The 24088-nt window shown below is 37.3% G+C and overlaps 2 protein-coding genes across 2 annotated transcripts; one reads left to right on the top strand and one right to left on the bottom strand.

Moving 5' to 3' along the window:
* Positions 1-8031: 8031 nt before the first annotated feature.
* LOC109184126 (uncharacterized mitochondrial protein AtMg00810-like) lies at positions 8032-8964 on the bottom strand. The gene is made up of 2 exons (XM_019334174.1): positions 8826-8964; positions 8032-8630 (listed from the first exon to the last, which is right to left on the bottom strand). Exons 1-2 carry the CDS (start codon positions 8962-8964, stop codon positions 8032-8034), a joined length of 738 nt encoding a protein of 245 aa, XP_019189719.1.
* A 5019-nt stretch (positions 8965-13983) lies between these two features.
* LOC109184125 lies at positions 13984-14613 on the top strand. Its single transcript, XM_019334173.1, has one exon. It carries the CDS (start codon positions 13984-13986, stop codon positions 14611-14613), a length of 630 nt encoding a protein of 209 aa, XP_019189718.1.
* Positions 14614-24088: the final 9475 nt, after the last annotated feature.

Here is a 24088-nt window from a genome sequence, read left to right as displayed (position 1 = left end):
ATTCCACCAACAGCAGAGCCTATCGAGTATATAATAAAGTGACCAAAACTATCATGGAGTCCACAAATGTCGTCATCGATGATCAACCCAGTGAGATTGTTGAAGTTATTCAACCTGACTTAGTGATAGAACCTGAAGCTCAGCGCCCTAAAACCCCTGACGCTGGTACTCTAGAACCAGACCCTGAGTCACATACCTCATCGCCCATACATAATCAACCTGAACCTGAATCTGAGTCAAAATTAGACATTGATCAAGATGATATGGACGTTCCAACTCGTACCCAGAAAAATCATCCGATCCAAAACGTGATTGGAGATCCCAGTTCAGGTGTGAAAACTAGAGGTAAACCAACACGCGACATTCTTGAACTAGCTGGATACTCCTGCTACACATCGCAAATTGAACTAAAGAATATCAAAGAAGCCTTAACCGATGAACACTGGATCAAGGCCATGCAAGAAGAATTGGGACAATTTGAAAGAAGCAAGGTATGGACTCTAATCCCTAAACCGAATAATGTAAATGTTGTAGGTACCAAGTGGATTTTCTGAAACAAAACTGACGCAGCCGGCAACATCGCTCGAAATAAAGCAAGACTGGTAGCTCAAGGGTATTCCCAAATCGAGGGAATCGACTACGACGAAACGTTTGCTCCTGTAGCTCGTCTAAAATCAATCCAACTGCTTCTCTCCATTGCCTGTGCACTAAAAATCAAGCTCTTTCAGATGGACGTTAAAACAGCCTTTCTAAATGACTATCTCACTGAAGATATATATGTTGCTCAACCAAAAGGGTTTGAAGACCCACATCATCCGGAATATGTATACAAGCTTCAAAAAGCCCTGTACGGGCTAAAACAGGCCCCAAGAGCCTGGTATGAAAAACTTGCCCAATATTTACTTCAGAATAATTACAAACGAGGGGGATCAAACAAAACCTTATTCATAAAACGATCAGGTAAAAACATAAGTATTGCACAAGTTTACGTTGACGATATTGTGTTTGGGTCCACACAGACAGGTGAAATGGACCAACTGGTCAAAGTCATGCAACAAGAGTTTGAAATGAGCATGATCGGAGAGCTGACTTACTTTCTCGGGTTACAAGTAAATCTGTCAAAAGAAGGGATCTTTATATCCCAAGCAAAATATGCGAAAAATCTCTTATCTAAATTTGGTCTTGAATCGGCCAAAGATGCCCGAACTCCTATCTCAACGACAACCAAATTATCCAAAGACAACAATGGAACTTCTGTTGACTCCACCATGTACAGAAGTATGATTGGCAGTCTACTATACTTAAGTGCTAGTAGACCAGACATCATGGTAAGTGTTGGGATGTGTGCACGTTATCAAGCTGATCCAAAAGAGTCACACTTGAAGGCGGTAAAACATATTATAAAATACGTTAAAGGTACGCTTAATTATGGTATTTGGTATTCCACTAACACTAATCTTAGTCTTACAGGTTTTAGTGATGCTGACTGGGCCGGAAACGCCGATGACAGAAAAAGCACGTCCGGTGGGCGTTTTTTTATTGGAAAAAACCTAGTTGTCTGGCTGAGTAAAAAGCAGAATTCAATATCACTCAGCACTGCAGAAGCTGAGTACATAGTTGCGGGTAGTTGTTGTACTCAACTACTCTGGATGCGTCAAATGCTTTCCGACTACGGTTTAAATCAGAAAAATATGAACCTCTTCTTCGACAACACGAGTGCGATCAACATATCTAAAAATCCAGTTCAACACTCCCGAACGAAGCACATAGATATTCGTCATCATTTCATTCGTGAACTAGTCGAAGAAAAAGAAATAACTTTAGACTATATTTCTACTGACAAAAATCTTGCAGATTTATTCACGAAACCTTTAGACAAATCCAGGTTTGAACTTCTTCGAGCAGCTCTTGGAGTTTGCATTCTAATTGCCTAATTCCATCGATCAGGTACTAATTCTAATTTTAATTTTTGTTTGCTCTAACAGTTCATCTTTTTGTGTTACGTGAGTGTTTTTGTAGGGATAACATTGTGTTTCGGCCATTCCTTCGAAATTTAGGTGTCCGAATTTTTTCCTTACCTTATAATCTTCTTTTCTTTCTAGTCTTGTGTTACATTTAGAAGACCCATTCAAAACAAACACCTACTTTCTCTCCTACTCATACTCAATAGCCTAAATATAATCATCTACATCTAAGACTTCTAGCCATCCTATCACTACATGTTTTTTAAGAAGCCATCACCTGAACATTAATTTTTTGTCTCCTCTCTTGCCTCCACTAAGTCGAGACTACTCTCCTTCATCATCTTCAATCTCTCATCTTCTCACCATTATTCTCACAAAAGCTCCATTAATGGAGAACCCGTTTCACTCATTTGTCTCTTCATATGCACGAGCTCATCTTTTTCGCCAAATCATTGATGCCGATTCTCCATTATCTCCTGAGACTATGGATCGAGTTCTTGCCACCATCAAGGATCATGATTTTCTTCTTGAATGACTCTCGAACAAAGAAAAACGCCAGCTTCATGCCCTTGCCCGCCACATCTCCGCTGTCCCATGGTCTATTCCGTCCGAATCATCTGCTGCGCCTGACGTGCCACTACCAGAGATGGTGTCTCAATCTCCATCTAGAACTGTGAAGCTCTGAACCTTTTGTTGCATTATCTGATTATATGGGTTCACTGCCATCCAATTTCTCTATTCGAAATATTGCTCAACATATATCTGCGCCTGTCCTACCAGTGTCATGCTCTGCATTTTCCATACCCATAAACATCCCTGCCTCCCTATGCAAGACCAAACATGCACCCTTACCCGTATCACCATCTCAAGCATATGTCCCCATTATTACTGTACCTCTGTCTAAATCTTCCCGGAAAGGGAAGGAAAAATTGTCTATTTTAGGGCCTACTGAGAAGAGAAAATTGTCTACTGTTGATGATGTGGAGACTATATTTGAACACAAACATCAGAGGAGGGGGTCCACCCTGCCTCCCAGAATCACTCGATCTCGTGCCCTTGCTAAAACACCGGCCGTACCAGTTCCATCCGGTTCGAAATCAAAGGGGACCAGCAAGACTTATAAGCCACGGCTTCTCTCACCTGCCTTATCAGCCGATTGGAAGGTCCATGTCAATAGGGATTTTATTTTGGAAAAATCCATTAATGAGGAGGAGTTGGCAGAAAAATGCAACATCATACCCATTCTGCGTGATCAGAATTTATTAGCCTCTCTTCGACATGTTGGTCCATACTCAGCCTGGTTGACAACCGAATTTTATACCAATCTTACGATGGACACATTTACTGAAGGATCGGCACACTTTCATCAGGTTTTTATTCGGGACAAATGCTACCCCTTTGGTCCAGCGGAGATCAATGCTTACTTAGGAACCCCGAATCATCCAGCTTCTCCGGATCCAAGTCCGCACTTATTGGCTGCCGCTTTGACTCATAACAAAGATGTTTCTTGGCCGAGTGAAGGACTCACGAGTTTGAAGCTCACCACTGTTTACTTCGTTCTTCTTCGTCTTGCGTCTACAAATTGGATCCCGGTAGTACGTCATCATCTTGTTTCGGAACAGTTGGCCGCGCTACTCTACAAGATCAAAAATCGTCTTCCTTTCAACCTTGGGTGGCTATTTTCTCTCACTTGATGACTTTTTTGAAGAAGAAAGAAGCCAAGGTTCATCTACCGTATCCGAGTTTGATTTTTGGAGTTCTTCAAGAGCATGGATTTAAGCCGTCTAAGGAAGAAATTATTACCTCTCATGACAATGTTTATCAATATGATGATCGTCTCACGCAAAAGGGCCACTATGATGATCGAGTTTCTCTCAATACGCTTCCCGACATTCTTCCACCTGCTCCACTGGTTTCTGCTCCAGCTTCGTCTGCTGACACTGTGCCTGCCTCACGACCGGGTTCCAAACCGATTCCTAAAGAGCCTCAGACTTTGGTTGATCGTCGGCAAATTGTAGTTCCACTTGAGGCCTCAATTATTCAGGTTCAACAATCAGTTGCCTCTCAACAAGCCACGATTTCCAGCCTTGAAAAATTACGTGATGCTCAACTCAAGGAAATTGGTCGCATGGAGGACATATACGCCCAGATTTTAGCCGACACTGGTGCTGCTTCGTCTGGTTCCGGTTCTGAAGACGAAGATGATGGTTCGGACTCGGGCACCCCGTCTGCACCGTAAACCTAATTCACTATTATGATGTTTGGCAAAAAGGGGGAGTTTTTGGAGTAAGGGGGAGTATGATGGTATGATGGTATTAGTTGTGGTTTTGGAAGCTTTTAAGGTATAATCTTGTATATCTTTTGGAAGTTTTTGTTAAGGTATATTTTTGGTAAACTTTTATGGAAATAATAGGATTATTCTGTTAGGGGGATTAGTAGTCTTTATGGTAATTTTGATGACATTTGTATGGTATGTTTTTGAGCTACTACTCGCATAAACAAGTTGAATTATGTAATGATCTGCTGCTTATTCGCTCCTACTGTGTATGGTCCACTCGTGATTATGTTTGGAGGCTTGAAGAAGTTTAATCAGGTATACTATTGACATGTGATCCGAAAAGGAATTAAGATTAATTTTTTATTATTATTATATTAATTTTTTTTTTATTATGTCACTATGTCTTGTTCAGTACCTATACTAAGGGCTCTAAATAAAAACTAAACTGGTTATGTTTCAATTTTTGTCCAAAGTATTTGATACTTGAGTTTTACCAAATAAAATGCCAAAGGGGGAGATTGTAAGTGTAAAATTATTTATACACGTTAAAAACCTTATTGGCTATTTTATTTAGTATTACTGTTATTAGTTTTAATTAAGTGTTGTTAGCATTAATCCTTCCTTGGATCACTTGATATCTATCAAAGTAATTGAGTGGATGATATGAATTGTCAAATGAAAAGAAGAGTCATCAGCAGCGCACAAATGAAGGCTTCTAACAAAAACGTGTGGCCTGGAATAATTGAAGGAGTGAGATGCTGACTTTAAGGATCATGGTAATTCATACACACTACTATAAAAGGAAGCTGTTCGAAAGAGGAAGATTGCCGATTTTGAGATCACAATTCTGAGTGCACATTTTTATTACAAAGCTTCCTGGTTTAATCTGCTATGTTATTTAATTGTTAAGAATATTTAATCTGTAATACATGACCTGTACGTGGTACAGCTGAAGCATCTTGTGAAGATTGTTCAAGCATTCGTGTGTCAGTCGACTACTACAAAACACACTTACCACGGCGGTTATTTTTATAAATACACGGCGGTTCTTGAAGTGCCGTGTAAGAACCGCCGTCTATTAATTGACGTAAATATATATTAGACGGCGGTTATTTAAAACCGCCGTCTATTAAGTGGCGTAAATATATATTAGAAGTCGGTTATTTAAAATCGCCGTCTATTAAGTGACGTAAATATATATTAGAAGGCGGTTATTTACAACCGCTGTCTATTAAGTAACGTAAATATATATTAGACGGTGGTTATTTAAGAACCGCCGTCTATTAATTGACGTAAATATATATTAGACGGCGGTTATTTAAAACCGTCGTCGATTAAGTGGCGTAAATATATATTAGAAGGCGGTTATTTAAAACCGCCGTCTATTAAGTGACGTAAATATATATTAGAAGGCGATTATTTAACAACCGCCGTCTATTAAGTGACGCCATATATAATAGACGGCGGTTATTTAAAGACCGCCGTCTATTAAGTGTCGTAGTATATAATAGAAGGCGGTTATTTAAAGACCGCCGTCTATTATGTGCCGTAGTATATAATAGAAGGCGGTTATTTAGAAAACCGACGTCTATTATGTGTCGTAGTATAACAAAGTATAATAGAAGACGGTTATTTAAAAAACCGTCTTCTATTAAGCGACGTAGTATATCATTTCTGTAGTAGTGGTCCTAGATAGGTGTTAGAAAGAGTGGTAGTAGTAAAGGCTGGAGGCCATCTGTATTTACCTCTTGTAATACTCCTTTTGGTGAACATCTATAGTGGATTGGGCAGACGTGGGGTGCCCCGCAGACGTAGGAGAAGGAGCTCCGAACTGCGTAACAATTCTTCTGTGTTTTTACTTTATTTTATGCTTTCTGTCTTCATTATTTATATTTGTTTAATCAAGTTTAATTAATGAACGTAACTGGTGCATAACTTAGAAAACAAGTAAACATACATTACTTTTTGATTTCAAGTCTCACGGTGCAATTTCAATAAGTAATGAAATAAGTAAAGGCTAACAAAAGGTCACAAGTTTAATGGCCATAATAATAAAATATTTATAACAATGATGACATTATTATAATTAGCATTAATATAAACTAATTATAGCTAATAATATATGCGTACTCCTTAAATTTTTTCCTATCATTTACAACTAATGAATACAAAGTTTTTTTACTAAATTAATCAAATAGAAGAAACACTTCTACAAACAAAAGTTACACTCAAATTTAACATTACTTTCTTCGCTGAAACTTAAATCTCTAATAATGTAAAAATGAAAGTATATTTTTAAAATTATTATTGTTGTTGTTGACGAGTGAAACTGGTAACTTCTAAGCAAGAGTTGGCAATGGGTAACCTTCATTCTCCTGTAATTACGTACAAACCACACATGAAATAGTATGCAAATTATATCGTGGACCAAGGTCTACTATACACATTGCGGACTCTATAATTTATATTATGTATCTGTACTTAACATATTATGTACTTTAGTTAACAAATTATGTTAAATAAAGGTATAAAATATGTTAGCTAGTGCAAGATTTGTATTGCGCATGATATTGAATCCAGATTCACAATATAACAATTGAGGGATCGGAGTTAAATTATAATAAGACTATATGTCATGTGTTACGTTCAAGACCAAAAAGATATTGGTAAGAACTGAATTTATGAGTTTTAGGTGTCACCTCCTTTTAATTATAGTTTATGTGTATGTATATTTTGAGTATAGTATTTGAGGAGGGGGAGGGGGGCTTGGTGGGTGTTAGCAAATGTTTGGATTTATTCATTACATCAGAATTATGTCTAATTAGTTCAAGTAGTAATTATTAATATGTTTGACTTAGTTATATATATTAGCAAAAACATATTGCTCATCATGTAGGAAGATATTGAAGTTAGTTGGAGGTCTTGTCATGCATCCTTCATTTAATCCACGACAGATTTATTATTTATTAATTAATTTGGTTGGTAGGTAATCAAATCCGAGCAAGCAATTTGATCATGATAATCTATATCTTAAAGAAATATATGACATTATTTTACTAGTTTGCATTTTATATTTTAATAAGTATTTAATAATAAAAAATTAATTTGAAATTTATTAGTTTAAGAGAAAATGGTCAAATAAGTCCTCGAACATTACCTAAGAAGTCCCATCAATATTATATTGTATTTTGGTGAAATGAAATTCAAAAACCGGTTTGTGACCTGCTATCACGGGTCACTAGGGTTCCAGTCAACATTCTGCCCAACACTACCGATATTTCCGACAATAAAGTAACGGTCGTTGATGAATCAACGGAGGAGAAGGAAACCAGTTTCCTTCTTGATGATTTTGGCTTGAGTCACATTAGTGTTTGAGCATGAAAGAGAAACGAAACATTCATTGATGATGGTAATAGAGTTGTGTGTTGTGCTGAATGAATAGAACAGTGTTTTACAATCAGAAAGAGAAGAGCATATATGATGCTTATTACACTGAAGGGGAAAGAGGCAGTTATAACTAACAAAATGAGAAAGGACATAAAAGCCCTTGAAGTCTAAGCTGGTTGATCCTCCATCACCACCCCACCCCCCTGGTAAGTTGGAGTGTGAAGGTCTTGAAGTCCCAGCTTAGCATGAAAGATGTCAAACAATGGTTTAGGCAAAACATTGGTGAAACCATCTGCAATTTAACTGTGCGATGCAATGCTCATCAACCAAGCACCTTTTGTCGGACAATATGACAATCAATCTCTATGTGTTTCGTACATTCACGAAACACATAGTTCTCTCCTATAGCAATGGCAGACTTGGTGTCACAGAAGAGAGGTATTTTGCCATCAAATAAAGAAGCCATTGAATCTCACAAACAGTGGAAGCCAAAGCCCTATACTCAACTTCTGATGAGGACCTTGAGACAGTGGCTTGTTTCTTGGTTTTCCAAAAGATCAAGAACTCTCCAAGATAAACACAATAACCTGTTACAGATTTTCTTGTCTCAGTGCAGGTGGCCCAATTCGAATCAGAAAACCCTTTCAAGTTTACTTTAGAATTAGCAGCATAGAACAGACCTTTTCCTGGTGAAGCCTTGAGATACCTGAGAATTCTGTGAGCTGCAACTAGATGAGTGTCCCTTGGTTTATCCATAAATTGGCTCAGTTGTTGGACAGAATAAGTAATGTCAGGTCTTGTGTTTGTCAAATACAAAAGCTTACCAACCAACCTTCTATAGATTTCAGGGTTGTTAAGCAAGGTGTCATCAGTTGTGGTGAGTTTGGACCCTGTGATACATGGAGTTGCAACAGGTTTTGCATCTAAGAAACCATTCTCTTGCAAGATCTCTAATGTATACTTTCTTTGACATAAATTGAGGCCCTTAGGAGATCTGTAGGCTTCAATGCGCAAAAAAAAAAAAAAATTCAGTTGGCCAAGATCCTTAATTTTGAAGGAAGTGTCTAGCATCTGTTATAGTTCCTGAATCTGAAATGAATCATTTTTCTGCTACAAGGATGTCATCCACATAAACAAGCAAGGCAATGAATGAACTGTTTGCAGTTTTGGTGAACAAAGAAGGATCAACAATGGACTGTAGGAAACCATCATTTTGTAAGGCTTTGTCAACTTAGCATTCCATTGTCTAATAGCTTGCCTAAGGCCATATAAAGATCTAAGCAATTTGCAGACTTGATTAGGCTTAGAGCCCTCAAATCCTGGAGGCAAAACCATATATACTTCCTCATCAAGATCCCCATGTAGGAAAGCATTGTTGATATCAAGTTATTGAATATCCCAATTCTTGGCCACTGCCAAAGCTAAGAATGTTTTAATAGAGGTCATTCTAGCAACTGGAGAAAAGGTTTCCATATAGTCCACTCCCATTTGTTGAGTATACCATTTAGCCACTAATCTGGTCTTGTATCTCCTCTCAATGGATCCATCAGCCTTGTGTTTCACTCTGTATACCCATCTACACCCAATAGGTGACTTTCCTTGAGGCAGATCCACTAATGTCCAGTTATCATTCTGAACTAGGGCCTCTATTTCAACGTTCATTGCCTTCCTCCAAGCCTCATGTTGCATTGCTTCATTTTAGGACTATGGCTCATGTGTGGATGTTATAGAGGCTACACAGGACTTATGATTGGAAGGCAAGTTATCATAGGAAATAAATTTTTGTATGGAATGAGGAGAAGTTCTCAAACCTGATCTATTTCCCAGCAAAGTTTAACAGTAATAATCATTTAGTTTGGCAGGAACTGCCCTCTGCCTTGCAAACCTTCTAGGTTGTGGCTGGTCCACCCCATTCTCTGGTGGCATGTTGCCAATAACTTCCTCACTAGGAGCCTCATTGTTGATAGGAACATGTTGAATGGACTGATCACCATCATTATTATGTGCAATGAATCTGTTAGGGGACTGACCTTCTTCATTCTCTGAATGTCTGCTTGCATAATCACCTGGTATGACTCTATTACCACTTTTGGTATCAATGGGCTACAAGGAGGGAGGTTCTGCTTCAATGGAAATGGGAACCAAAGGTAATGAAGGATTAAACCCCTCAGTTTCATAGGACTCAGTAGTGAAGTCTGTATTCTGCTCCTTGAAGGGGTATGTGAGTTCATAAAACTTGACATCCCTTGAAATAAAAACACTTTTATCAACAATATCATATAAGATGTACCCTTTTACATTTGCTGGAAATCCCAAAAGAAAATGCATTTCCTTCGCCCTAGGCTGCATTTTATTTCTCCCTTGTGAAACTGTTGCACCAAAACATAAACATCAAAGGGGCCTGAGCTGGCCATAATCTGTAGTTTTCCTAGTCAACACCTCATAAGGAGTCTTTCCATCAATAACTTCAATTGGCAATTTGTTAATAGGGTATGATGCATGTATCACACAGTGTCCCCAAAACTTTATGGGCAATCCAGACTGAAACCTTAAGGCCCTAGCTACACTTAGGATGTGCTGGTGTTTTCTTTCAACCACCCCATTCTGCTGGGGTGTGTAAACACAAGATCTCTGATAAACCAATCCTTTTTCCTTAAAAAAAATGTCCATTAGAAACTCAGTCTCATTATCTGCTCTCACCACTTTAATTTTGACAGAAAACTGAGTGCATACATAGTTATAGAAGTTTTGAAATGTGGACTTGACTTCTGATTTGTTTTTCAACATGTGTATCCAAGTGAACCTACTGTAATCATCAACAATGGTAAGAAAACAGTGTTCCCCTTTCAAGGTTGCCATAGCAAAAGGACCCCATACATCCATGTGTAACAAATCAAAACAGTTTTCAGGTCTAGAAGTGCTAACTGGAAAAGGAGACCTCTTATGTCTAGCAAAGTGACAAGCATCACACACAAAGTCAAGCTGTTTATGAAAGGAGATAGGTTTTATTCCATTAAGCAGAGGTATCTTATTGATGGGATAATGTCCCAATCTACAATGCTACATTTCAACTGTCAAACTATTACACTGAGTTTCAGTAAAGATGCTATTAAATTGCCCTCTTTTCTTGCTTGGTGGATCATTGATCAAGTACAAACCATTCTTCTGTCTAGCAAAACCATCCATTATCCCAAGACTTCCCTACAGGAATTGAAGCCCCATGCAGAAACACTCCAAGACAACCTCATCCAAAAGTACACCAATACGCCTCCAACAAGTTTTTGCCATCGTGCAAGTAAAGAAAATATGCAAGCTTGTCTCATTTTCCTCATTACAAAACCTGCACAACACCGAGTATGGCAAACGCCTACTCCGAAGGACATTAGCCGTGAGAAGACATCCTGAGCAAGCCTTCCATATGAACGTTTTAACCTTTGGGGGTACTCTCAATGCCCACACATCCGTCCTCCCAAACCACCCTCCAACCTCACACTCCCCTACCAAAAACCGGTAGCAACGCCTCACCGTAAAATGACCCATTGTGTCCGCAGCCCAAAATAGCGAGTCGCGATGCTCCATTCTAGATAAAGGGATAGACAGAACGAGCTTAGCATCCCTCTCATTACGAATGTCCCTAACCACCTCCGAATCCCACTGCCTACCCATCGTTTGGAACAAAGCACACACCTTCGTACCCTCCAACGAAGCCGGCATCTCCATTTCCACCCTCCTGTTGTTTTTATCTAGCAACCACACATCCCTTCACACCTGCACATCCTTCCCATCACCCACCCGCCAGCAGCACCCTCTTTTCAGCACCCCCTAGGACTGCCATATACTATGACATACATAAGACGGGCAACTCCCTGGCTTGACATCTAAAAATAACGTTGTAGGGTAGTACCGAGCCTTAAACACCCGAGTCACCAACGAGTTCGGATTCTGAACCAACCTCCGCCCTTGCTTACTCAACATAGCAAGATTGAACTCCCTAACCCTACTAAACCCCATTCCCCCTCCCCCCTAACTTCTTGGTACGCACAACTTATCTCACCGCATCCATTTAACCCCCACCTCGTCCTGTATTCCCCCCACCCACCAAAATCGATTAAGAATGCTCTCAATCTCATAGCATAGATCATGCGGGAGTAGGAACACATTCATTGTATAAGTAGGAAGCGCATGCAGCACCGTTTTAACCATCACCTCTCTATCTGCTCGGGATAAGAACCGATTATTCCACCCATTTATACGAGTTAGAATGCGATCCTGAATAAACCCCATTACCTCTTTTATTCCTACCCACCAAGGACGGCAACCCCAAATACCGCCCACTCATATCTCCCTCAGCCACACATAGAATCTTGCACACTACTTCCCTATCAATAGCAATCACACTCCCACTAAAGGATATAGAGGATTTATCATAGTTAACTTGTTGCCCCGAAGCCAATATATACTCCCCAAGATTTCAGAGATCACGTTGGCCTCAAGAGAGTTAGCCCTAAAAAAAATATAAAACAATCGTCAGCAAATAAAAGATGGGACACCCTAGGCGCCCCACGAGCCACCGCCACCCATGCACCACCCCACACTCCTCCTGGCGCCTAAGCATGGGACTTAGCCATTCTGCCACTAAAATAAATAGATATGGGGATAAGGGATCCCCCTGATGCAAACCCCTCCCCGGCTTTAAAGGCCCATAACCCTCCCCTTCCAACAACACACTATACTCCACCGTAGACACACAACACATAACCAGCTCCACCCACCTCTCACTAAAACCCATCTACAACATTACACCCTCCAAAAAAGCTCACTCTACCATTTCATACACTTTGCTCATATCGAGCTTCAGCGCTCCAAAACCCTCCTTCCCCTGCCATTTCCTCTTCATACAGTGGTGAGTCTCAAATGCCACCAACACATTATCCGTGATATACTGACCAGGCACAAAAGCACTCTGGTTAGGTGATATCAAACCACACAAAATAACCTTAAGTCGGTTAGCCAAAACCTTTGCCACCACCTTATACACCACATTACATAAAGAAATTGGGCGTAAATCCTACATGGTTTCTGGCCTACCCTTCTTAGGAATGAAGACTATATCGGTACGGTTGATACCCTGTAGCAGCCAATGACCCTTGGTACAGTTAGAATCATGTTTTTCGTACTGGGTTACCTCTTTCAAAGCGGAGAATGTCTTGCGACCTTAACTGGGGTTACTCTTGAGCAATATAGCTCTTAATTTCACAATAACCTGTCATTTACTCATTACGTTGTCAAATTTCTGGTTACTCTTGAACAATATAACTCTTGATTTCACAGTAACCTGTCATTTACTCATTAAGCTGACCAACTACTCATTATTTTAGTTTTTGCACAATTTTTTAGATGCCAAGTAGGGAGAAAAAAATAAACAAGAAAAATGAGTTTAAAAAAAAATAAAAATTGGGCGATGCGCCTCACGTGCACCATGCGATTATTTTGTATTTTTAGGTGGAGTTTACTGTTGAGGCGAAAAATCAATCTTTCCATTGCAAATCTTCTCTCTCATTTTTCTCTTACCTCCACATATACATGGTCCCCACAAAAAATCACCCAAAAACCATCAATTGGGGATGGTGTAATAATTCAGATCAAACTATATCTACTTCAATTGAATCAATTCTACGCCTCTATTCTTTGACTTCCGAAGAGTCCATCCTCCCATTGTTTTTGTTATGTTTTTTTTTTTTTTTTTGAGTTAATTTCATCATAGGTCCCTTGTCTTTGGTGGCAATTCTAAATTTAGTTCCAAACTATTGTTTTTGCCATTTTACATCCCAGACTATTATTTTTTGCACACGTTTAGTCCTTCTCATGATTTTTATATTTTTAGTAATGGCATTTTTGTCTCTTCATATTTTTCTTTTGTTATTTTCCGATTTCAACCAGTTTAATTGATTTAGAACTTTAACTAACCTCTGATTTTTAGTAACCATATTTTTCAATCAATTTTTAGTAAAGTCCTAAGCCAATTAAACTAGCTGAAATCGGAAAAATAACAAAAGAAAAATATGAAGGGACAACAATGCCCTTATTAAAAATAGAAAAAATTATGAGAATGACTAAAAGTGTCCGAAAAATGATAGTCTGAGATGTAAAATGACAAAAACAACAGTCTAAGACTAAATTTGTAATTGGCACAAAAGAAAATGGACCTTCGATGGAATTAACTCTTTTTTTTTTCCTCTAAATTCGTGAATGCCAGTCTTTTATAGATTGCTTTCAAAATCTTAGTAAATTCTTCCCATTTCTTTCTTCATCAGATCACTCTCTCTCTCTCTAAGCTGAACAATGAACGCCGATATGGATGCAGTCCGCGAAACTCCCGCCGGCAGCCCAAGAATCTCATTCTCCCACCACCTTTCGTCCACCGGAGATCACTGCCCTTACCGTTCCGAATCCAACTCCGACTTCCATTTCTGCAACATTTTTGAAACGGAAACAGAAACCTCTTGCGCAGGTGAGATCTTTTCGAATGGCTTCCTTCTCCCTCTTCACCAAAAGCCCCAGGCGTCGTCTTCTCCGTCCAAAAAAGATGATGACAATGAAGCCTCGAAGGTGAAAAGTCAGTCTAGGCCTTTCTGGCGCATAAGGAGGAGCAGCAGTCTGCACTGTGAGAACAGCCAGAAGAGAGGGTCAAGTTGGTCATTTCACTCCTTGCCACGCAGCAGCTCCACTGGCTCCAAGCAAACGAAGAAGAAAACTCCATCTTCATCATCATCGTCGTCTTCTCCATCGGTTCACTTTTATGAGTTTCCATTATCGTCGCAGAAGCCTCCGTTAAGGACCAACCATGGAAACGGCGCCGTTCGGATCAATCCGGTGCTCAATGTGCCGCCCCCTAGTTGTATCTCCATGGGGAATACTAATCTCTTTGGGTTGGGATCTTTGTTTAAGACTGGTAAAGATAATAAGAAGATCATCAAGAAATAATAATGATCATTTTTGTTTTCCTTTATTTTCTTTTTTTGTTTGTATGTAATAAACTCATTTCTCCATTTTGCATTGTGTTGTGATATGTGCTATAAATTCAAGATTTTAAATTTCATTTTTGGCATGTAACAGTCCACTTTTAGCCCTTTTTAATTTGAACATTTTCACTTAGTTCTAGTATTATTGTAATATAATCATTTTTAGTCCTACATTAACAAAGCCGTTGAAATGTCGTTAAATACAAACAAATTTAATCTTTGTAAGTTGAAACGCTATATTTTTTATGTTTAATTTTTTTGAAAAGTATTCATAATTAAAAACCGAAATGTCCTTGTATTTAATAATATTTATTAAATTGCTTTGTTGATAAAGGACCAAAAATGATCATTTATATACCACAATAATATTTAGACTAAAAATAAATGTTATGATAAAAAAAGACTTAATGTAGAGTGCTATTTATAAATTTAAGACAAAAAATAGAATTATCTCTTTTACAATTTTAATTCATTAAAAGTAAACACAAGTAATCCTCAATGGTGCAAACATTCTTTAATGGGTATTATTCCTATGCGATAGTGGTTAAATTAGAAGATATTTTTTTTTGGGTGAATCCAGAGTTTCTACCATACACCGTGACTAATCTCATCGCTAAATTGTAGGCACTTCTTTTGGGTGGAACGGTTGACTTGAAGATTTAAGGCTGCTTCATACTCAAAACCAATGATCGAATCATTGACCTTTGATTAAAGATTGATGAGTACCACCCACCCAACCACACCTCCCGAGTTTAAATTATAAAATATTTAAGTCATTTAATCCACATCTCTATAGATACAAAAAATACACATTTAATTATACAAGTACATTTACATAAAAACACTCATTGAGTACGAAAAGTCCTTTTTCGCACTTGATCTACCCAGCTAAATTTGGATTATACAAGAGATAAATGGAGGGAGGGAGGGAGGGAGGGAGAGAAGAATCCATAAAAGGCTTAATTTGGGGGACTTAAAAGTTAAGAACATGCAGGCGGCCCTTGTTTTAGGGTTGTCACTTTTGATTTTACTCGAATTATTAAATGATAATGCTTAGGTTGTCTTTGTGATTTGATGCGTTTGTTACACACACACATAAATATATGATATAAGCAATGAATTAGGTTGAGAACTTTTTAGGAGGCAGTTGGGGCACTGTCTCTTGCTTTTTGTTTGGTCTGGTGGGATTAAGACAAATGACTTGTTCCAAATTTATGTATGGGTTGTACGTATTCTATAATTGATGATTGTACCAAGTTGTTGTTTTATCACTTTAATTTTTATGTATTAACTCTTTGTAATATATGTTCTATACTTAGCTTTCTCTATCTATTACAGGCTTACAGCTCAAAGAGTTAATACCTCATCACCAGGTTTTGGTCCTGTGACCTTCCCTCTAGAAAAGACACAAATGTGTCATTTGAGTACAATGTGCATCGCTTTTAGATTTTATGTATATGTGCATTTCTCTGTATTGAGTAAATCTTCTGTAAGACTGTCTTACAAATAAAAATTTGTGACACTGACTCACACAAATTTTTGTAGTTTGTAAATATATTAGAACAATGAAAGAAGTTTTTTTTTTTTTTTTTTCATTATTCATGTATACTAATATCTGCATTTTACAATTCAATTAAGTTTCAATGAAATCTTGATCATTCGAAGAAATTCTTTTAAGATGGTGGCAAAATTATTATTATTATTTTTTTTTTTTTTGCTTCTTTGATAAAATTATTTTTACTCCAAAATTGTCGGTAACTCTTAGCATTACACAATTTAACTTGTAAATTTGTGTGCATTTTTTTTTCAAATGCCTTGTGAACATAATTCCTAATTAGAGAAAATGTTAAAAGGCTTAAACCTTATGGAGAGTAATTTTAATTAAATGAAATGCATGTATATATTAGTTTCTTCTAATTGAGGATAGTTACTTCGTATATTGTAGTTGAAATGTGTGCAAGCATATTATTTAGAAGCAGATTTTGTGTTATGATGTATATATATCGTAAAAAATTTAAAGAATACAAAAAAAAAAAAAAAAAGAGAGTTAGTCCCATTGGTTCTTCCAATGTAATAGTAAAAACTAGAGACTTAAATATTCTGGTAAAAAACACCGGCGAAACAATCGTCGGTGTCGTTTGGTTGCTTTCTTCGGCGAAGGAGAAGGCAGACCAATTGATTTGGTATTTGGTATGCCTTCTCCATTCTCCGGAGAAGACAACCAAATAGGTTTCCAAACGACATCGGCGATCATTTCGTCGCTGTTTTTTGCCGGAATATGATCAGTATTTCGCCGGAAGTTCAACGGAACCCTGGTGATATATAATTATAGGTCACCAATCGATTTTTGAGTCTCAATAGTCTAAAATAATATGTTTAAGGGGTTAATTACAACTTTTAAAAGTTTAAGAGCCTAATTGACTTCTTGATTAATCTATGGAGTATTATTCATTGTTCCTACAATTGCTGTGACATCTCTGTCTTTCTAAAAGATATAAAAATAAATAAAATAGTGCTAATATCATTTACCCATAATGAAAATAATTAATTTAGAGTAATAAAATAAATATAATTTTTGTTCTTAAACCTCTTCATAGTTATTTTATATGCAGTAAAAAATTGTACGACAATACCTTCACATATAAAAGAGTAAAATCTGGTAAAGTAATAGTTTCTTTTTGCTGTATTTTCCATTAGTATGAAAAAAGACTAAATTGGGGGCAACCCCAGCTCAAGTGGTAAGGAGGTAGCGCCCTTGACCGAGAGGTCTTGGGTTCAATCCTCCGCCATGATGAGTTTGAGCCGGTCAGCTATGGAAAATCTAGGCTGATTTACCACCTTGTGGCCCTTTGCCGGCTAGGGTCGCAAGGCGAGGGTTACCCACATACTCACGAAAGTTAGAAGTGGGATTTACCTCGACAATCCAAAAAAAAAAAAAAGACTAAATTGAAAATTTATTAATATAGACAAAAAGAAACCTTAATTCATGAATATGCAAGAAATCTCCGATAGCCCTATCTATAGGTTACAAGTCCGCTAGGTACGCTACTTTTGGACGGACAAAGAAAAGCGTGTGTACAGTACACCCTTTGCATTTACTGTGGGTTTGACTTTATATCTTTCTGATTTTTCGTTTATTATTCTCATGAATTATTTGTTTAATTTTTATATTTAATTTTTTATTTGCAAAATGTGAAAATGCAATCATTATATCGTGGACCGTGGTGCATGGGTCAAAACGCCGCCGCTAATTTTAACGGAGCACACATTTTGTATATATTAATTACCAACCGACACTACAGTACATCTAAATCAGCACTACCTCACGTATTAGTTTTATATTATCGAATGAAACTGTAGTTATATCGAAATGAAACTGTAGTTGTGTTGAACCGAAACTGCAGTGTATACAAAATGAAACTGAATAAAAGAGTTACTTTTTGCGGAAGGGTGCGGAACGACGGGAAACAGATGCCGTTTCTTTTCATTAAACAAAACGACGTTGTTTTTATGTGCGGTGCATAATCGATTATGCACCGCGGTCCACGATATAATTTGCCGTGAAAATGATTTAGGGCCCGTTTACTTCATAAAACTGTTCTTTATTTTTTGTTTTCTGGGGTCCGTTTACTAATTGAAAATTTTATCTAGTTTTCTGAAAATTGGAGAATTTGAGAATAGTAAAAAGAAAACATGTTAACTAGTGCAGTTTTCCATTTCAATTAGTAAACGAACCCTTAGTTTTCACACAAAGAGCATTGTCCATTTGAAATGGTAACGGATGTGTCATCACACTGCATAGTAGTTCAATTCGCTGGCTAGAAATTTTTTAGTATTTATATATTATAGATATTTATCAATTTAAAATATTTATAATTTAATTTTATCATTATATTTAGCCTTTTGAACAAAAAAATGTTAAAGAGGTTCATGGCCTCTTCAATTTCTATTTAAATTAATTTCTCATAGTTTGCTCATTTAATCATTATTAATTATGTAATGAAGTATTGTTAATCCATAATCAGAGTGTTTCTTCTAATACATTTGAAAGCAACTTTTTTTTTTTTTTTTTTTAAGGATATCGACAACCACTATCTAGGTACACATTGCTTAAACTCTCATAGACTCTCGGGTGTAATTATTATTATTTTTTAATGTGAGAGATATCATATGAAATTAAGAGTTTTATAAAGCCTTCACTGTACTAATTTAACAAATACAACTAAAATTGCAACTATAGGTTAAAATAGTGAGAAAATTACATTTTTGATCCTGTGGATATTGAGGTCTTGTTAATTTCAGTACTCGATTTTAAACACTAACAATTTAGTCTTGTAATTATGTAATTTTTAACACATTTGGTACTTTTGACCAATTTAAAAACATTTACATTTTTCCGGTAACATTTGGTCGATGATTTGGCCGGGAGGACCAAATGTGTTAAAAATTATATAGTTATAGGACTAAATTATTAGCTTTTAAAGTCGAGTACTAATATTAATAAGATCCAATAGTCACAAGATTAAAAGTGTAATTTTCTCTAAAATAAACTATAAACTCTTAAAATGACTATCAAACGTAGCAAACATGTTCAAATATAAACCGTTCAAATATATACATCATATGTTGAGCTTTGTTCAATTCTTTAATAAGTAAATATAGTTTATACCAAGCATCTTGTGCTCAAATGATATGTAGTGACCTCTTCTATATGGGAGGTCATGTATGTTGAATAGGTTGAAAAAATATGTTTGAACAGATACTATAATGTAATAGTGTTAACATTCAAAAATATAGTTTACAATAATGTAATAGTGTTAACATTCAAAAATATAGTTTACACCAATTTTTTGGATGGTACTAACTCTATTACATTATAGTATCTGTTCATGAAATGCACCGACCGAGTTTTTTGGATGGTACTAACTCTATTACATTATAGTAATGCACCGAGTCAACAACACCTCCAATGAGGCTCGATCTCAGTCTTCCCACATGGTAGAAGTCACTACATACCATCTGAGCAAAAGGTAATTGGCATAGTTTATACCAATTAATTATGATTTAATACCATTTTTGACTTATATTTATTGCCAATTTACTACTTTTGGTCGTCACCTTTAAAATACCAACTAATTATGATTTAATACCATTTTTTGACTTATATTTATTGCCAATTTACTACTTTTGGTCGTCACCTTTAAAATACCAATTAATTATGATCTAATACCATTTGTTGACTTATATTTATTGCCAATTTACTACTTTTGGTCGTCACCTTTAAATCAACCATTATAATTTTTAGACTTTTAATTTTCTACCATTTTTTATCCTCCACTTATCTTTTCTTCTCCTAAAAAGTTGCAATAGGTGGAACCGTGTTCACCATGTACATGGTGGATACGAGATAAATTCATAATTTCTAAACTGTAGATTCATAATTTCTATACCGTATTTTAGATTCATAATTTCTATACTGTCGATTCATAATTTCTATATTATAGATTCATAATTTATGTACTGTAGATTCATAATATCTGTACTGCAAAGACGAAATAATGCGATTGCGAAAAGGTTAAATCTCCAACCCCAAAGACCTCTCACACCCCGGCCCAATAGAACATTTGGGAGGATGTAAATCACGGTGACTCAATGGCTCAACATACATGGCCAAATGCCCGTGTACACAAGGAATTTACCTACTTTGAACAAATCACGGTCATTCAATGCTCAGCAGATAGGGCCACATGTCGGTGGGCACAAAAAATCTGTCTACTTTGAGCATATATAATTTCACATTGCTGCTGGATGCTGCCGAAGTTCGATCCTTAATCTCTTTTTCTAAATATTACCTATTGAATTAGTGAGCTAAGCCCGTGCAGTCATGTAATTCTTTTCATCTCTTCGCCATGTAATTATGGACATACATTCCATCTTTTCAGTTTTTATTCAAAAATTCACTATTCTCAGAACATTAAAATTGATATTAACACAATTAATTATGTATAGTTAGTATTATCTCAAATCTGACATGATTTTCTAGTAATAAAGATTATGGCACAAAATAATTCGAATTGATAAATTGTAATACTACTCCGCGTTTATATGGGAATTTATGCAGGCACTTTATGGATTTGACATTTTATTATTTTGTGTAGTGTGTTTGCTAAAAAAAAGTTAATAATAATATTTTGTGTAGTGTGGTACCCAGGAGGACCGACCTAAGGTAGGCGGTGGGCGAGAATGGTCAGTAATTCAGGTACGGCATGGAACGCAGTAGAGACACCTTTTTTGGTACTGGCCTACTGGGCAGGGAAAAATAAGAAGCCAAGGGGAATCCAATTACTGCATACACAAGACAATCAATATATGGAAAAATTATCTTCAGACATTTAGGACGATAGCATTTTAAAAATCCCATGATAGGTTAATATCAAAGAAAAATGTCAAATTAACTCCCTAAGTCATTCAGATAGTGTAATTAAGTTCCATAAGTAAAAAAAAAAAAACTTTATTTAAATTCCCTAAATATGTAAAATAGTTCAATTGAGTCCAAATTAACCAGTATAGCAGGTTAATTCATTCTAAACTTGACAAGTGTCGCTTTTAAAATATTTTTTTATTTTTATTCTTTAAAAAATTTATTTATTATTAAATTATTAAAAAAATATATAAAAAAAAAAAGAAATTTCAGCCACCGGCTGTCTGGCGAGGACAGTCGGTGGTTGCCTCTTTCACAAACAGTCGTGACCGTTTGGCGAGGACATCCCACGGTTCACAGTTGTTTTGAGGTCCAGATCTGGACCTCAAACGACTTGGAATCAGAGCGGTGGTCATGGCCGTTGCCCTGGTTCCAAATGGCCATAGCTATCCGAGCCGTCCCCAAACAGCCATGGCTGAATTTTTTTTAGACGGCCATAGCTGTCTGGGGACAATCCGAACAGCCATGGCCGTTTGGAACGAGGGCTACTACCATGACCACCACTCTTGTTCCAGGCCGTTTAAGGTCTAGATCTGGACCTCATGTTTGACAGCCGTGTCTGTCATCGCAAGACAGCCACGACTGTCCGTGAAGGACGCAGCCTCGCCGGACAGTCGGTGGCTGGATTTTTTTTTAATATTTTTTATTTTTTATTTTTGTAATATATTTTTTTAATAATTTAATAATAAATAAATTTTTTAAAGAAAAAAAATTGAAAGCGACACGTGTCAAAATTGGGATGAATTAACCTGCAATACAGGTTAATTTGGACTCAATTGAACTATTTTACATGTTTAGGGGATCTGAATGAAGCTTTTTTTTTAGGGGATCTAATTGCACTATCCAAATGACCTAGGGGGAGGGGGGGGGGGGGGGGGGGACAATTTGACACTTTTTCCTATAATCAATTACACCATATTTGATTCATGAAATGAATAGATTTCAAGATTTTTGATATATTCTCTCATAATGGACGACAATAAGTTCTGATCCGCTGATTAATATCAATAGCAGTGAATAATATGCAGTTGATATACACCATGGTCGCATACTGATGAGTCAATAGACGAAATATTTGAAAAATTCGTGATCGATTTAAAATTTTCAAAATGAGAGAAAGTGAAAATTACAACATGAAAAGTACTAAGGTCTTTATATGATTTGAAACAGTTAATGATTGAATGAGTATTTTTTTTTTCTCTTGGAGAGTAATATGCGTATAATATTGGATCCGTTGGTACAAAAAACAAATAATAATAAAAAAAATAAGATTATTATTTTCTGGAAAACAAGGGAAGGAAAGATGGAGAATTTTGGCTTGTGTTTGGTGTTGGGTTTTTGCAAGAGTCAAGCGATCACTCTTTCCTTAAAACCTTATTTGCCACCTCCCAAAGATGCTAGGAGCGTTGTGGCCTAGACTTCCCAGGATAAAACTTGCTATGATTCAATGTTTGAGCATTCAAACAAAGAATCCGGTGAGCAAGACAAGGTTAAGAACACAGTATGGCTAAAAAAAGGAGTAGAAGCAGAGAGGTTTTGAGGCTAAAAAGATGAACTTTCGTGTTCCAAATTTCTGTGTGTCAATCTCTACTGCCCAACTCCTCTTTATATAGGGGTGAAGGACTTAATAGCCTTTAATTAGGCACTTAAGGGCACCCCCCCCCCCCCCACTACACCTGGTAACAGCAGCCATTACCATGGGTTTCAATTCAAAAAATTAAAAATTGGAATTAACTCAAAGAATTAATTCTGTAATTGTAAGAATTGAACACCCAACGGTCATAGACTGCACAGGTTCGTGGAAGTTTTGGCCACCAGGCCGAAAAATGGAAGTTTCGGCCATGGCCCTTATACAGTCTCGGCCCGCAAGGCCGAGACATTGGTTTCGGCCACAAGGCCGAAACCATGACAGAGGTTTCGGCCACCAGACCGAAACATGGAAGTTTCGGCCATGGCCCTTATACAGTCTCGGCCCGCAAGGTCGAGACATTAGTTTCGGCCACAAGGCCGAAACCATGACAGAGGTTTCGGCCACATCCAGTGGTGTGTGTTGGAAAATGATTCCGAAGTTTGGCATAACTTAGCCCGCAAGGCCAGCCAAGACATTGGTTTCGGCCGAAACCTTGACAGAGGTTTCGGCCACATCCAGTGGTGTGTGTTGGAAAATGATTCCGAAGTTTGGCATAACTTATGCCCGCAAGGCCAGCCAATTTCCGGACGACATTCGTGCTCGCGTACACGAGCTCGGGCTTGAATCAAACATTTTTCAATCTCTTCTAGTTGGAAGATTTGATTTGCACCCCCCCCCCCCTCTCGCGCAAGAGAGCCTCTATGCTATACAATTCTACAAGTTTCAAAAGAGCTCTTGTATATAAGGGGGGAAAATCCTCTTTCCAAACCAATGTGGGACAAAAGCTCACTTTTTTCCTTCATTTTCCAACTCAAATAGGTCTACTTTGAGAATCAATATCTCATTCACCAATTATCCATTTTGAGCGTACAATATATCGATCTCTTCGTCTCACTACGAAGAATCCGAATCCACTTTGACCCGACCCAAATCAGAAGTGGACCCCACTGATAATTGTACCATGAAATAGCCACTTAACATGCCATTTTATGCCATTCTAAGCTATTTTTTCCAACAATCCCCCACATGAATGAAAAATTGATTTTCGGGGTATTTTGAAATCGGAAACAACTGTGTTCAAACGGTCGATCCCTGCATAGGATAGGTAGGGAGTCACTATACCCTTTGAACCTTCCCTTGTAAAGACATGTTTACTCTACTGGCTGTACGGTAGAACGCGATGTCTTTAAACTGACTGCCGTTTGTGTAGACGATGACATATCTCACACAGGAATCTCCCAACCATGCTCTTGCTCTCACGAGTGTGCCCGTTTTGGTTGTGGGTCACCGTTCCTGGTTCTGCGAGAGTTTCTAAAGAATTGTGCC

Source organism: Ipomoea nil, unplaced genomic scaffold, assembly GCF_001879475.1.
Source record: "Ipomoea nil cultivar Tokyo-kokei standard unplaced genomic scaffold, Asagao_1.1 scaffold1250, whole genome shotgun sequence".
Lineage (NCBI taxonomy): Eukaryota > Viridiplantae > Streptophyta > Magnoliopsida > Solanales > Convolvulaceae > Ipomoea > Ipomoea nil.
The sequence above is the reverse complement of the archived record's forward strand: the minus strand, read 5'-3'. Positions and strand labels throughout refer to the sequence as shown.

What these genes read in the sequence shown, in the direction of transcription:
- LOC109184126 (XM_019334174.1), bottom strand. Translation starts at nt 8,964, where the DNA reads ATGGTTTTGCCTCCAGGATTTGAGGGCTCTAAGCCTAATCAAGTCTGC. An exon ending in CAAAATGATGGTTTCCTACA is followed by an intron (nt 8,631 to 8,825) that starts GTCCATTGTTGA and finishes TGCGCATTGAAG; the next exon opens with CCTACAGATCTCCTAAGGGC.
- LOC109184125 (XM_019334173.1), top strand. Translation starts at nt 13,984, where the DNA reads ATGGATGCAGTCCGCGAAACTCCCGCCGGCAGCCCAAGAATCTCATTC.